This window comes from Chaetomium globosum, genomic scaffold (assembly GCF_000143365.1).
Source record: "Chaetomium globosum CBS 148.51 scaffold_6 genomic scaffold, whole genome shotgun sequence".
NCBI lineage: Eukaryota > Fungi > Ascomycota > Sordariomycetes > Sordariales > Chaetomiaceae > Chaetomium > Chaetomium globosum.
Genome location: NT_165981.1, coordinates 3,491,107 through 3,505,523, shown reverse-complemented (window position 1 = coordinate 3,505,523; position 14,417 = coordinate 3,491,107). Strand labels below are relative to the sequence as shown.

At 55.4% G+C, this 14,417-nt stretch overlaps 5 protein-coding genes across 5 annotated transcripts in view; 3 read left to right on the top strand and 2 right to left on the bottom strand.

Moving 5' to 3' along the window:
* Nucleotides 1-174: 174 nt before the first annotated feature.
* On the bottom strand, nt 175-2,478 carry CHGG_09454 (uncharacterized protein; the record flags this gene model as incomplete). Its single annotated transcript, XM_001227380.1, has 4 exons — nt 175-560; nt 662-1,427; nt 1,480-1,803; nt 2,347-2,478. 4 exons carry the CDS (start codon nt 2,476-2,478, stop codon nt 175-177), a joined length of 1,608 nt encoding a protein of 535 aa, XP_001227381.1.
* A 376-nt stretch (nt 2,479-2,854) lies between these two features.
* Nucleotides 2,855-4,372, top strand: CHGG_09453 (uncharacterized protein; the record flags this gene model as incomplete). Its single annotated transcript, XM_001227379.1, has 2 exons — nt 2,855-3,436; nt 3,491-4,372. 2 exons carry the CDS (start codon nt 2,855-2,857, stop codon nt 4,370-4,372), a joined length of 1,464 nt encoding a protein of 487 aa, XP_001227380.1.
* A 973-nt stretch (nt 4,373-5,345) lies between these two features.
* Nucleotides 5,346-9,860, bottom strand: CHGG_09452 (uncharacterized protein; the record flags this gene model as incomplete). Its single annotated transcript, XM_001227378.1, has 5 exons — nt 5,346-5,658; nt 5,948-6,268; nt 6,559-7,662; nt 7,917-9,459; nt 9,509-9,860. The coding sequence occupies 5 exons, from the start codon at nt 9,858-9,860 to the stop codon at nt 5,346-5,348; spliced, it is 3,633 nt and encodes a 1,210-aa protein (XP_001227379.1).
* Nucleotides 9,861-10,235: 375 nt separating this feature from the next.
* On the top strand, nt 10,236-12,467 carry CHGG_09451 (uncharacterized protein; the record flags this gene model as incomplete). The annotated part of the gene is made up of 3 exons (XM_001227377.1): nt 10,236-10,349; nt 10,410-11,264; nt 11,349-12,467. 3 exons carry the CDS (start codon nt 10,236-10,238, stop codon nt 12,465-12,467), a joined length of 2,088 nt encoding a protein of 695 aa, XP_001227378.1.
* Nucleotides 12,468-13,752: 1,285 nt separating this feature from the next.
* The window catches only part of CHGG_09450 (uncharacterized protein), a gene marked incomplete at both ends in the record, with an annotated part of 1,053 nt that continues 388 nt past the window's right edge, over nt 13,753-14,417 (top strand). The window contains one exon of the mRNA XM_001227376.1: nt 13,753-14,398. Coding sequence (XP_001227377.1) covers nt 13,753-14,398 — 646 coding nt within the window. The remainder of the gene's footprint in view (nt 14,399-14,417) is intronic.

Below are 14,417 nucleotides of genomic sequence, written 5' to 3'. Positions count from 1 at the left end.
TTAGTGGTGGGTTACAGGGAGCCAAGGGAGAGGCCAGGGAAAGCCGATGTGGTCAATGGCGATATATTCTTTCGATCTCATACATATATATACATACCTCTTTAATCTATAGACACGATCTTGTCTAATAACAATTATCTCGTCTAACCAGTCTACCCAATGATGCCAGCTCCCCTAAATTACCGCCAGCCAGAACCCCAACCCAACAGCCACACTCCACCCCAGCACGACCACATCCCCCCCCTCCAGCCTACCCGCCCCATTCTCACCAGCGTCATCACCCTGAACCGGCAGCACGAACCTCCCCTCTCCATTCTCCCCCGTCCGCTGCAGCACATAAAGCTCCCCTGTCGCCTCAGACGACATCCACAGTCTGCCCTGCTCATCAAACGCCAGCCCCGTCGGCGTGAAGCAGTTGTCGGGGCAGTCACTGAGGTCTTGGTTGGTAAGCACGTCCGTGAGAGCATCGTTGCTGTCGGCCGCCGCGATTGGCTCGCCCGTCGTCGCGTTGAAGGCTACTGAGGAGAGGCGGTAGCCGCGGGGGGTGGAGGAGCGGTCGGCTGGTTGAGTCATGTGGTGTCAATGTGTGTGTACGATACGATACTGTGCTATCGACTTGGAACTGGCTTTGGAGGGAAATAAGAGGGGGTTGTTGACTTACAGCTCCCGTGGAACGCGATGTACGCCGTTTTGCCGTCACTTGAAAACTTGATGTCGGTGGGGGCGTAGTGCGCCGGGAAGGTCAGCCGGGGTGGAACGTAGTTCTCGGCGCACGTCTCGTCCCGAAAGGTGGTGTTCTCTTGCGTGGCAAACTGCGTGCCGATGGCCAGGCCGTCGTTGTCCGGGATCTCGTCTACTTGCCACACGGCGAGGCAGTCTGGGTACCCAAAGTGGGTACTCTGGTTCCATGTCGCCGTGGCCGTGCCGTTTAGGTACCCTAAGAAGTTGAGCTCCTCACCAGGGTTGTTCTCGTGCACATCCTTGCCGTTGCGCTTGGCGACAACGGCGCTGTTCTCCACGGCGTAGATGCCACCCGTGACTGGATGCTCGGCCACGCCGACGCTGTCGCGTAGGCCCCGGCCAAGGACGACACCTTCGTCTTCCCTTAAGAAGCTATAAAGGGGAAAGTCTCGAGTGACGCTGGTGAATTCGAAGGCGCGGATTTGCAACCCGTAATGTTGATTCCCCGCAACGTTTGTCTCGGGGCCGCCCTTGGAAACCAAGAGAGTGCCGGGTTGTTTCTTGGACATGAGGAGCGTGCGGGTCGCCAGGCGTTTGTTATACATGTCGGTCACGACGGAATCCCGGAGGCTCTTGACCCTTCCATCCCCGCCGTTATATGTCCAGGAAAAAACCGATGTGTCAGTGGAGGCAAAGAGGGTTTGGAGCTCTTGGCCGTCTTCCGAAAGTGCGATGCCGTGGTTAAGCTGGATTGTTAAACCTTTTACCACTATTATATTCTTCGGCCAAAAAGCTTACCTCTGGCATCTCCACAACCATGCGGGTTTCGTCCGATACAAGGCAAGTGCCGCCATTGTCGATAAACATGTGTCGGCTGATCCCCTTGCCGCTTTCGACAACCAAGAGACCGCCGGCGTTATCGAAAACAATGCTCCGAGGCTTGGTCAGATTAACCGCAACCAGCTGCGCCTGCCATCCGCTGGCGACGATGGGAACAGGGTAGGTCGGATCAAGAACGTTGGAGCACTCGGTCTGCACGTGGGCGACCGAGGCCGCGGCGAACACGCCCAGGACGGCGGACCTTGCTACCACATTCTTCATATCCCGCAGATAGGTGTTCAGCTATTCGTGGGAATGATATGTATGATGTGTCGAATTAAGCTTGGATAAAAGACGTGGGTTAGGTTGTGGGAGGAAAGTGTGTTGTCTCTCCACACGAGGATGGGCAGTAAAGAAAATTTAAATACCAAAGTATTCGCGTGTACACCAATAAAGGTTTCGGGGCTCGCCTGAGAGCCCCCTAAAATGCCTTCCAAGGCGCCAAGTGAACGCCAGGCCTTTTCGAGTGGCTAGCTGGTAGCGAGGTGATCCTACGAGATGAGGCAGCCCAGCTCAACTCCACCTCTGCTTGGGGGGGAGCCGAATACTCGGACATCGGAAACTCCCCGGACCGTGCCTTGTATACGAATAATCGTATCATCCCATCCTAGACTAACCCTGTTAATCCGCCACCAGGCAACTAGTACACCTGGTGGCTAGATAACTTTCTTCCCTCGTTCCAGTACCACACTACAAAATCAGTCAAACTCGCCTTTCACGAGTCTCGCGGTCTGAGTCTGATACAGCGGAGACGTCCCGGACCCGGAACAGACGCGGAGAGCTTACTTGGTACAGGCCCAGGTCCAACATTGTCATCCCGCTGATCTGGTATAGACGTAGCACCGGCGGAAACGCAGTCCTCGATCGAGGGACGCACGAGACTGACTGTAGTAGAACTGGATTTTGTGAGTATGTCATTTCTTCGCATCAGCTACGGAAAAGGTTGCTCCTAGCGAATCATGCCGCGCAATAACTATGGAGGTGTGGTCGTCCGCATATATGAGCATATATAATGAAGTTAGAAAAGGAGATCGCCTCACGAAAAGTGGGGCCGAAACCGACGAAACCGACAGCATTCGAAAGCCCTCGAAAACCCTATCTAACAATACCGCTTGCACGTGCGCGACCAGTGGCGCGGCCGCAGTGAGTGCTACGGTTAGGAGGGTACCCGCGGGTGCCGACCGCGTCGACCGCGTCCAAAAATTTTTTTCCGTCAAGCCATTAAGAGCTTTGGCCCCGTTACCCGGCCAGCCAACGGAATGAAGCCCCTGAAGCCAGCAAGACGAAGCCCCTGATGTGGGCAGGCCAACCGCCATCGGCCCCGTCGGAGGGGCCCCCCATAGAGGGCCCCCTGGTAGAGGTCCTCTCGCAGGGCCCTCTGCATGGCCCTCCACAGCGCCTAACCCCCCCGAGACTACCTAAGGCAGAGCATTTCAGAGGCCTGTTGAACGGCTTGGTAAATCTAGTACCTATCGAGAACAGAGGAGAGGCCCGGGGCCTCGCAAAGGACCTAAGCGACCTATTTGCAAGTCAGAAACAGGGGCGCCACCACTCGAAGGAAAGCCTGGGAGGGCTTACGGCAGCCCACCTACAGAAAGTAGTTACGGAGGCGGTCCAGGCTGCCGTGGGACCCAACCGAAGTGCGACACAGGGCCGCTCGTGGGCTGCAGTGGCCGCAGGGCCCGGGCAAGGCTTGCAAGCTCAACCTACGAAAATCATCCCCCAGAGGGCCGACCGGGAGCTACTAGTGCGGGGAGCCAACGTGTCAGCCGACCTTGCACAAAGGTCCCCAGTCGAAATCATCCAGGCCATCAACCAAGCCTCAACCAAGCAGGGAGCTATTGCAGCCCGGAAGCTCCCTAGCGGGGACACAGTGGTAACGTTCAACGACTCGAACACCAAAAGCTGGCACTCCAACAATACCCAGTAGATTCAACAAGCCTTCGGGGAGCAGGCTAAAGAGGCTGGCAGAACTTACGCAGTGCTGGTGAAGGGCCTGAGGAAGGCCGACCTACAGGGTACTACGGAGGAGGTGTTCGGGGGAGAACTAGGCCTTTGGTCAGTGGACAAGGTCAAATTCAGAGTCCCAACCAACCCAGGGTTTACCAGGGCGACGGTACTAGTTGCACTTAGAGACCAAGAGGAGGCTCGGAAGGCCTGTGACCAGGGGATAATCTGGAACGCTCAGCTACTCGACTGCGAGCCCTACTGGGCAATGCTGGAACCGAAACAGTGCTTCAAGTGTTGGAAATGGGGCCACATACAGAGGTTTTGCCAGAAAGAGGCCCTGTGTGGGAGGTGTGGTACGGGAGCCCATGGGGAGGGTGGGAGGGCCGGGGAGGCCCTCTGCCCTACCCAGCAGGGTCAGGTGCCCTGTAAGTGCCCCTGCTGCGGAGGAAGGCACCCGGGCTGGGCCAAGGAGTGCCCGGGAAGGGCCAGGGCCAAGAAGGAGGCGAGAGAGGCATACCAATACCGACCAAGGGTGTTCGAGCCAGCTCGGACAGCAGCTGCGGAGCCTATAACAGCACCAAGATCAGCATTCACCTACGAGAAGGCCCGACCACAGGAGGAGGAGTATGGATTTCTGAGAGTCGGGGCAAAAAGGCCACGGTTGGGCAGAGGCCGGCCAACGCTGATTTCAGTGGCTGGAAGGGACCCCTCCCAAAGCCGGATTAGCCTTGGTTCAGGGGGGATATTCGGAGCTATCCAGCCCACCCAGCCCACTCAGCCCACCCAGCCTACCCAGCCTACCCAGCCGGCCGAACAGGCCCAACCAGCTGAAGACGCAACTATGGAAACTAATGAAAATTAGAGTCCTACTGTGGAACACTGAAGGAAACAAGCAGGCACTCGAGGCCCTGCTAGAAAGAAGCAGGCCCTACAATCAGGGGCTGGGCCGGAGGCTGAGAGAATAACCACGGGGCATCTAATCACTGAGGCCTGCAATAAGGTCTACCGAAGGTTCAACAAGAGGAGGAAAACCCGAGGCCCGAGGCCCCGTCAGGGCCCGCAGAGTCCCACGCCCACTGAACTAGCCGCTAGCGTAGTGGCCCAGTGGGTTAACTACAAATGGAAGATCGGGGGGAAGGATAGGGGGTCGAATACCAAGGAGGTGCTCGAACTAGCCTGGCAGGCCCGGTGGGAACAACAGAGAGCTAGTCAACAAAGTACTACTCGACAGAGGGTATTAAACAGGAGGATAGCCGACGAAGACCCCCCAGCCCTCTTATTTACCGACAAAGCTCTGATGAGACACGAAGGTCTTACAAAGGCGCAGAGCTCCCTCCTTTCCCAGGCCCGTATCGGGGATATAGGCCTCCGGGACTACCTGTTCAGGGTGAAAGTCCCGGAGGTCCGTACCCCCTATTGCGAGTGCGGGAGAGGCAGGGAGACAGTGGAGCACTTGGTGGTTTGGTGGCCCGACCCGCCGTTACAAAGGCCGTGGGACGGCAGAGAGATTCGGTCACACGGGACCTACAAACCGTATTACGGGGAGTAGGTGCCTGGAGCAGAAGATTTGTTAGGAAGGTCCTTGGCTGGCTGATGGACTCTGGCCGGCTACCATAGCGGGAATCTATGATGGTTGGTATGCCATGACAGTGCTGAGAAGGCGTGCCCCAATTGTCTTGTATGTTTTTGGAACATGCTTTGCCAAAGCAGCATGCCTTGCCATCGGGTTTTGGTGGAATTAGTCAGCAGGGCCGTGCACTGAAAATACGAATACGGAATACGGAATAAAATACGAATACATTATACGGAATACAGGTGGTACGATTGAAATACCATTACAGCGTGTGGACGTCCCAGTCGACCCAGACAGTCCCAACCCCTTCTACCCGAACCATGTACAAGCCAACAGGAGAGACCGCAGTGACCCCGACAATGACAGCTTGTCCTTCCATCTCTTCCATAACCTCCAAGTCCAGTATATGATGCCGAGTCTCGGTTCGCCTTACTGGGATCAACACCACGAAGATATGTCGGTCGGCAAAGTTATCGAGTACGAAGATGTGGTCGACCCGGCCGAATTGGACACCTCCGTCGCGGGTAAACTGTACATAATCGCCAGCTCTGAAGGTAAACCGCTCGTTTGAGTCCCTGTTCACGGCAAGTTGCCTATTAGCGCTGCCAACTGTCAGGGTGCCGAGTGGAACATCGTAGAGCTTCGAGTGACAAGTATAGCCCACAATTTCTCAACACCAAGGCCAGTTTCACTTGCCGATCACGAACTAGGCCGCCAAAACCTTTATCCCACACTTGTGGGCGAGCGTTGCGCAAATGGATCAGACCAGTTGCCAATAATCCAAAGCCACCTTATGAGTCCGACCACGGCCTCGCGTCTCTCGGTCCCGGATCGCCAATAAGTAATAAGAAATGACGTAACTACCTGTCCGTAAAGCCGAACTTCCGAGACCACTGGACAGCTCGGTTCTCGAAGAAGGATGGGAATTGTCGGGCTTTGCCGTAGTCGTGCTCGTAAGCCAACCGGATCAACCGGCGCCAAGTTGGTGTTGCATCAGTCGAACGTAATGGAAGTCGTTTGCCTTCGTTGGCCGGATGCGTCGCAACGACATCTCCGGTTGGAATGCGGTTGATCGCGGACGGCGCCAAATGTGTCGCGTCGGCCGACTGATCTACGTCGATTTCATGCTCTTCGGCTTCCTGTAAAGCTTCCAACCCGTTACGGTCGGCTCGCGAGAGAATTTTGCTGAACAAATTCGGGCATCTCTGTATAAGTCCAGCATCTCGGCTGTCAATTCTGGATCATCATGCTTGAATGCGTTGCGTAACACCAAGCGAATCGTTTCCTGGAAGTTGACCTTCATCAAAAGGACCTTCTCGACGTTGGAATAGTTCGTCTGGTAGACGCGAGTTTTGAAATACATACGTCATTGTTAGTCAACCGTCAAACGCTAAAGTGTTGTAACTAAAGGCGTAGAGAAAAGTGTCGATTGTCGGCGGATAGGTGGGAAGGGCAGACAGCCAAGCGACACTTACCTGTGGAGATTCTCCCCTGTCAGGGTATTGCAGTTAACCGGTGACGCATACTCTTCGGCGAAGGCTGGAAAATGCGTGGCGACATGAATATTCGGACGGAGGGTGTCGTTCATATACTGTAATGACCGACCAGACCCGGTATTGTCCAGTGTGTCAGCGAAAGCATCTACCGCGGGCTGTGGCCCCGGCGTACCTGCGAGAGAACCAGCGGCGGATCCGGTGGAAGTTACCGCAGCGAAGAGACAGAGTTGGTTGAAGAGATGGCGTGCGCGGTAGATGATTCGGTTCATGTCTCTCCGATCATCGGGTGAAATTTGCCTGCCCATCAGGACGGTCGTACTCTTCGCAATGGCAGCCGTGGTCTCGACAATCAGGTCGACTGGGTCCTTTCCCGTCTCGCTCTCGGCCTGTGTATAAAATCTCGGCTTGATATGGTCCTTCTTCAGCCAGTTGAGCAGGAAGACTGGAATGACAACGATCCACTGAGCGTGACTCGACATATTATAGCTGGACAGGTGATGGATTGGAGATTGCAGTCTCGACCATCCTGGTGGAAACGGCCAAGTCCGAAGCTCTAGAGCGTACTCAGTACGCGCAGTCTTCGTCAAGATGCCATCGCGCAAGAGGAAGTGCATTAGGTTACCGAGGCCGTTGTATTCCGAATGTGCAGCGTCGACGGGACGTGAAAGGATCAAGTCCAATGCCGGAGACAGATGGGGAAGCGCTGGGATCTCTTCGGCCATTCCCCACTGCGAACAGAACCGCCTCCGTTCCGACGCATTCCTCAGCCCCGTTTCCAGCATATGCTGCATTTCCGTAGTTTGGACATGGAAGCGTCCATGCGTCGTAATGTCGAACTTTAGCAAGACGTCCGGATCGACAGCGCGTTGGCCAGCAGATGCGAAGCAGCAACGGCAGAACTTGTGGGCTCGAGGGCCCTTGAAACCAGAATTCTCAGCTTGCTGAGGCATATCGCCGGTATAGCACATCGTGAATGCACATAGTCGGACCTCTTCTCCGTTGATTTCCATCACCATGCCAGCATCGAGGAGCGCCATCGTTTTCAAGGCCTTGATCACGTCGCTAAAATCCGATGCATGTGGTCTACCGACAGCTGTTAGCTTCGGTTCCAATGCCATGCTAGGAGAGTAAGGTAGGAATTGACTGGTACGACTCACCCAAGGACAATTGGGAAAATGTTCCCTGGTCGAGCTCTCTCTCTTTGTGAGAGCCCAGCAGGTGTGAAGTAAAACCCCATTAAAGTGCGATATGAGTTGCTGAAGACCCCGAAACCGTCGATAAAGTCGATATGTGGAAATGAGACGACAGGCAAGTTGCCCTCTCGGGCTTGATCTCACTCGCCCTCGAAGACTGCCCGGCCCCACCAGTCAAGTTCCAACTCGGCACGGATTGGATGCGTATGACACAAGGGGACAACATCCTCTCCCCCGACAACCATACGACGGGCCAGATACCATTCTTCATCCCGGCGTGTATGCTGGTACACCGGTGCGATGTACTTCGGGTACGGTTCAGGTGGTCGTTTCGAGTTCGCACGTTGCTTGGGCAGCTTCCAGCCAGGATCATGGTGTTCTTCACCAAAGTGACGGTCGACATGAACGTCGATGTGGGAGTAGACCAGGCTCTCTGGAATATAGACGGGGTCGGTAGACAGTACTAGCTCATTGGTCAACTGTGCTGGCGACAAGTCAACATTGGCAAGGAATGAGCTCTGGATTCGATGTGCTTCCTGGATCTGTAAGCAAAGCTCATCTGGCATTGCCGTGCATGGTCTGGTTCGACGATCCAGTCCTACGCCATATACGCGGCCGATGTGGATGTTGACGATATCGTCCGAGTGATCTCGAATGGCGGAGCATCGTAGTACGCAAGCGGAATCCAGGCACCGGTAATAGACCCAGTCAGAAGGGAAGATCGTAGGGCCAATGCGGCCATCGTCGAGAATGATGTGGGCATACCGGCCAGATGTTGTGCGTACCGACGAAAGCCACGAATGCGATTCAAACAGCTCGTGTGGTGCGTCGACGAAAAATCCAGGCCCAGTATGTGCCCTACGGCCGATGTCAGATGCAACGAGATTTCGGAACAATGTAGGCGGGTCGAAGAAGGTAAGCCGCATGGTCACCTTGGGAAGGTCACCCAGGGACAGCTCATCGTCGCCGACATCCTTGGCCTTGCCCTGAAGCTTTTCTACACGAGCCCTTGCCGTCTCAGCAGCCTTCGTAGCGGCCCGGGCCTCGGCACTGTCTCTGCCATTCTCACGGGCTGCTTTCGTCGCGGCCTTGGCTGTAGACACCGCCGCGGTCTTTGCCTCGGCCCGGCTTCGTATGGATTCAACTCGACGGCGCTCCTCCGGCTTGAGTGTCGCTGGTAGGGTAGGTAGTTTCAGAATGTTCAGAGGGATGTCGGCTTCTCGCATATGCATCATGGGCATCCGGCCACGCATTCGGTCTCGGAGCGTGGAAAGCTGCCTGGGCAGGCTCTGGATCATCCCCGGCACATCATCATCTTTGTCGCGAACAAGGAACAAGATTTCCCGTAAAGAAGCCCAATCCTGTCGGCTCAACCCAGTCAAGTCGGCGAATATAGCCAGCGACTTCTCAAAGCTCGATGTCAGGATCGATCGGTTCTGTCGAGCTGGGACAAGGATTGAGGTGTCGTCAACATCCGGTCGAAGAGAAGTTGCTGTAACCGGTACAGTCTGTTTCTCAGAGAGATTGTCGTCGAAAGGCACGGATTCATCGGGCTGGCCACCCACCCAAATGCATTCCTCGTACTCTCCTGCACCAAATGCATCTTCCAGCTCGATAGCCTGGCGTACAGCGTGAGCAGATGTATCTTGGATGTCGCCATGACGAAGAGCTTCAGCGTCGATAATACCTGTTGAAGCCGATTAATATTAACCTGCTATAATGACGAAAGGACTTACCATCAAACTCGCTGTCGGATGTCGGTGGAATGTCTTCTTCATCGTCGTCACAATCATTGCCATCATTCAAGCCATCGTCATAGCTCTCTATTCCCTGTATCGGCGTATCCTCGCTGCCGAGTGGAGGGGGGGATCTAGAAACATTAGCCATCACACGATCGCCATCGTCGTCCTCAAACGGGTGACTGTCTTCAGAATTTCCTCTCTGCTCTATGCTCGTCTTGACGATACCGGCCTCTTCGGTTTCCAGGGCCTGCCGAGATAAATGCTGCTTTCGACCGGAGAGGAAAGATCGCCTTGAAGTCAAACCCTTTACTCTGGGTATATGATCTCCAGATTGCTCCGGTTCCATTTTGGCGATACTGTTGGAGGTAGTTGCACATGGATGCAAAGAATTAGAACTGAGATTGTGAAAAATTTTCAACAAGGGCGGCTGGGCTCCTACCTCCTTCCTTCGATCTCAACATACAACACTGTACTGTACGCAACTGCAAGAAGGAGCACGACGCATCTGTAATAATGTACGTCACTGACACGGTAACGGTATCGCGCGCGCGAGTTTTTTTTTTTACGCTCCCTCCACCTTATTGATGTGGCCAACTTCTAAATATCCTCATACCGAAACCTTTCTCCCCACCACCTCCCTCCCTACCCGTATCGCCGTATCCTACCACATCACCACGCCACCCTCGCGCAGTCCTAGTTTTGCGATTTATATACTACCACAATGGCCGACGACGGTGGCGCGACTCCCGTTGGCCCGCCTCGCCCATCGCGCGATGCGACCGGCGCAGCTAGAAGCTCCTGGCCTCCTCGCAGCGGTCAGCAAGCGCGAACTTTGGTATGTTGTAACCTGTCAAAGTTTGCTCGTCAGGATGGCTAATTTTACTGCTGAATATAGGCCCATCCTAACACGGCTCTGATCCCCCGTACACCTGGCAGTATCGCACGGCCGTTCCTTGCGACCACCCCGAGCGCTAACCTGCCCATGCCGATTATCGATGGGGATATCGATCCGGCGCTAATGCCTGAGACACCCGCAATCACGACCGGTACGCAGACCGCTACCAGCAGCACCAGGAAGAAGACTCGCGGCGGTTCTCTCGTCAAAGGTCCCGCAAAGAAGAGCGGCAAGCCGGTCAATGAGATTTACCCCGACGCGTTCCTACCAATTACCCGCGAAAGCTTCAAGAAGATCAGCGATGTCGAGGTACAGATGTATTACGCGTTTGTACCCGACCCAAACCCACCGTCTGAGGCACAGTCGACAGCGATAAAAAACAACATCGACTACAAGGTCCGGCAGGTGTTTTTCGTCTACTGCAACAGAAAGCTCCTTGCTTCGGTCGTCACGGAATGCTTGCCCCATCTCGACAACCGTACAAAAACATTTTCCGAGTGCCTGGCATACGCACAGAGTCGATTCTCAACGCTCAAGCATCGGCTGCTATATGAGAATATGTACAGCCTTGCGAGAGTTTGGCTGGCGGACTTTGGCAAGACTGAGTTCCGTTGCGATCCTCGCGACTGGGTCGCCAGCTGGCAAAACGGCGATGGATTCGAGGGAATCTCGGCAGACGACAAGGAGCGTACCAAGAAGTGGATCTATGGCCGGGTCGACAAAACTCTTTTCACCAACGTCTTTAGGTCCATCGCACCCATCCTCGACTGGAAGAGCTTCGAGAACCGGAAGAAGAAGCCCTTCTATTACTTGAAGGTCTTGTTTGGGACGATGATTACCGAGCTTGCTTTTGTCGTTATTTCCGAGTCTCTTCTCAATCTTGATCGAGAGTAGAAAGCTCGGGCTGGAAACAAGGACTGGATTATCGACATGAACCAGCGCAACCTGGCAGACAAGGTTCTCGAGTCCCTCTCGGCTTTCGACAACTTTGCAAAGATCGAGATGGACCACTTTACCTGGAAGCCTATGGTCAATAACACGAACATCGAGCCCCAACAACAGGACATAGAGCAGCCGGTAGCCCAGCTACTACATGAGCATGTCATCACTAACTCGCCGCCCCCTGAGTCTGAGGAGTCCGACGATGATCCATCCGATTCCCGGAGGCGCAAGACGAGACAGCCCCCACCTCGACATAACATTCAGCGGCCGGCTCTAGTGTCTACGAGGGGTTGTATGCTTGAGCAACCCGTGACTCCTACAGCTCAGGCCGGACAAGCCCGGACTGCTCAGACAGCTAGCCTACCGTATACAAATCCTCGGCGTAGGGCCGTCAACAATACGCCGCTTCCCATAACCCTTAGCAGTGATTCCAGCAATGCACCATCACTTTTTGTTAGTGATAACGTCGACCGAAGCTCGTCCCTTAAACACATGCCGGCTCGATCAGCTTTACACCAGAGCTCGCAGGAGCAGGAGCAGGACGTCCAGCCGCTCTTTAGTGTACGCGGACTCATTTACCCGCCGCCCTCTCGCCCTACTAGTCCGGCACATATCTCCAGACCTCTCGGGGCTACCGAGCGGCTCAACTCGCCGCCGCCATTAGACTACTCCATGTCTCGTGGCCCTTCTTTTGGTGGTTTGAACAGCGATGGCTCCCAGGACCCCACTTCCCACCCTCCCATCATTCAGCTAGCTGTTGACACACCTCTGAGCGTCCAACAACCTAAGAGCACTGGCAACCACCCTCCCGCCGAACTACCCACACCCACCATTCAGCCTACCGGCACTAGGCCTCCGGGTTTTACCGCACCTCCCAGGTGCGTTGCCAGCATAGCACCCCCTACTATTCCGCCTAGCAGCTTGCCTGGTGCTAGCACCGACAGGGCGCCATCTTTCGCTGGCATTCGGCCTCCCTCTTCCCTAGCTGCTAGAACCTCGACGCAGCAGCCGCAGCGGCAGCTGGCACGCATGTCGACACGTTCACAGAGCCGCCAAGGGCAGCGCACCAAAGAGAATGACTCGGTAACTCCTACCGAGTCCGCTAGCCGTGGTTAGCCTGTTACTCACGGTACTCCCTCGCGGCGTGGTGCCTGGGTTAGCCGGCGGGGCTCCGGCCTCTCCTAAGGGTGAATGGAGTGGCACCGTACTATAAATGTAACGTTATGCTCCCAATATACTCTAATACACCGATTCATGCTGTAGTTTGCAGTTGCGCCTTGTCCCATGTGATGTGGTGTGTGGCGTGGGGTGCCCGGCGGTCGGTGGTAATTGGTAGCGTTCAGCGTGGTTGAGGTGCCTGGTGGAACCTGTGAAATCTAACCAATAAGATCACCCAAATTGGTTGCCAAAGCATGTCGCTTTGGCAAGGCATGTCACCATGGCATGGCATGTTAGCAAAACATGCAATATTTGGGATTGTTATGCCCCAACATACTATGCCACGTTCCTCATTTTCCCGCTACGGTACTGGAGTATAGCCTGGCCAGAAGGCTGGAGCTAGAAGCAGTGGATGGGGAGGGCTAGAGGGCCCGGAGGCCGGCAAAGGGCCTCCTTTCTTTTGCAGTATGACGGATTCATAGATTGTTGTTGTTGGAAACGACACTCAGACGGAAAGATGGGGGGAGAAAAGAATTGATTGATTGTCCTATCTTCGTCCCCAGTGGCGGGCATCGCCCTGACCTCCTTTTCATAGCCTCTGGTTCAACCCCTGGAACCCCTCTAACATAAGCGCATCAGCAACCAGGCTTCCGTGTTTCAAGTGCCACAACTTCTGACACTGGTATCCGCTAGAAGGTTCCATATGGCGAATCCAACAGTTGTCTCAAAGTGGTAGACAGAGGTTTTTATCCGGCCTATACGGTACGGTTTCCTTTGTAAATAGCAGTAGAAGGACCGGCGCGCCCCAGGGCATATCGGTGTAGGGAATAATAATATATGAGCATATGAGGTTGCACTGAGCCACAAATGGCGGCAGTGACACATGTGCATGCCCCGCCTTGTTTTTGCTAGTCCCCGAGCCAAGTTCATAAACTCAGCGCTAGTGCGCCATGGCATGCTGTATTTAGCCCGGCTCGAGCCCAGCTTCATGTGGTCGTGGCGGGGGACGATCCCTACGAAGAGAGCTCCCACGGTCCACACGTCCACATGTAGATTGGTCTCGTCTTAACCATCCTGCTTGAGCGCCCTCGGGCCAATCTTGGTTCACTTTTCCGTGCGTCTGTAGAGCGCAGGCTCACTGTCTCGATTGTGTCGGCGAGCCAACCACTTCGGACTGGAACTTGGAAGCCTCGCCGCCAAACATCCGCCGGATAGCGGAAGTGGTTGTTTGAAGTCGATGAACATGAAAGGGGCACGAGCCCTACGGGGCGCCGCCGTAACGGCGCTCTTCTACTATGCCTTCGCGCTCCCCCAGGCAAGCATCACCGCCACCCAGTCACCAATGGCATGGGTGACGGTAGACGCTGCAGGCTCGGCGCAGACGATCACGCCTGGCGTGATCACAACGAACGGGCAGCTCGCAACTATTTCCGAAGCCCCAGCCGAGCTCCGCTCCACCGCAACCTACACTCTCTCCCCGAGCGGCCGGGCATCCACCTACACCGGCCTCGCACCCGTCGCCTCCGTAACCGGAACAGACGACAGCCCGGCCGGCGTCTTCCTAGCGTGCGACTCCAACGCCAGCGTCGGCCCTGTCCAGCCCTTCTGCCTCCCCAGAGCAGGAAGCGAACTTCACCCAGGAAAGACCTACTACAGTACATTCTCTCCACTCACCCCTTCCACCCATTTACTCACCAGCCAACAACCGCTAATACCTCCCTTCCCACGCCCTCCAGTAACCTGGTCTCCCGCCTACTTCTCCCCCCCAACGCTTAACCTCACGCTCAAAGTCCTGATCTCCAACCCCACCCCCGACAGCCCCTCCTCCCCCGGCGACAGCGGCGCCGGTGCCATCGAGACCTTTCGGCCTCTCCTCCCCCCCGATCTCCGTCTCCGCCGGCTTCTACG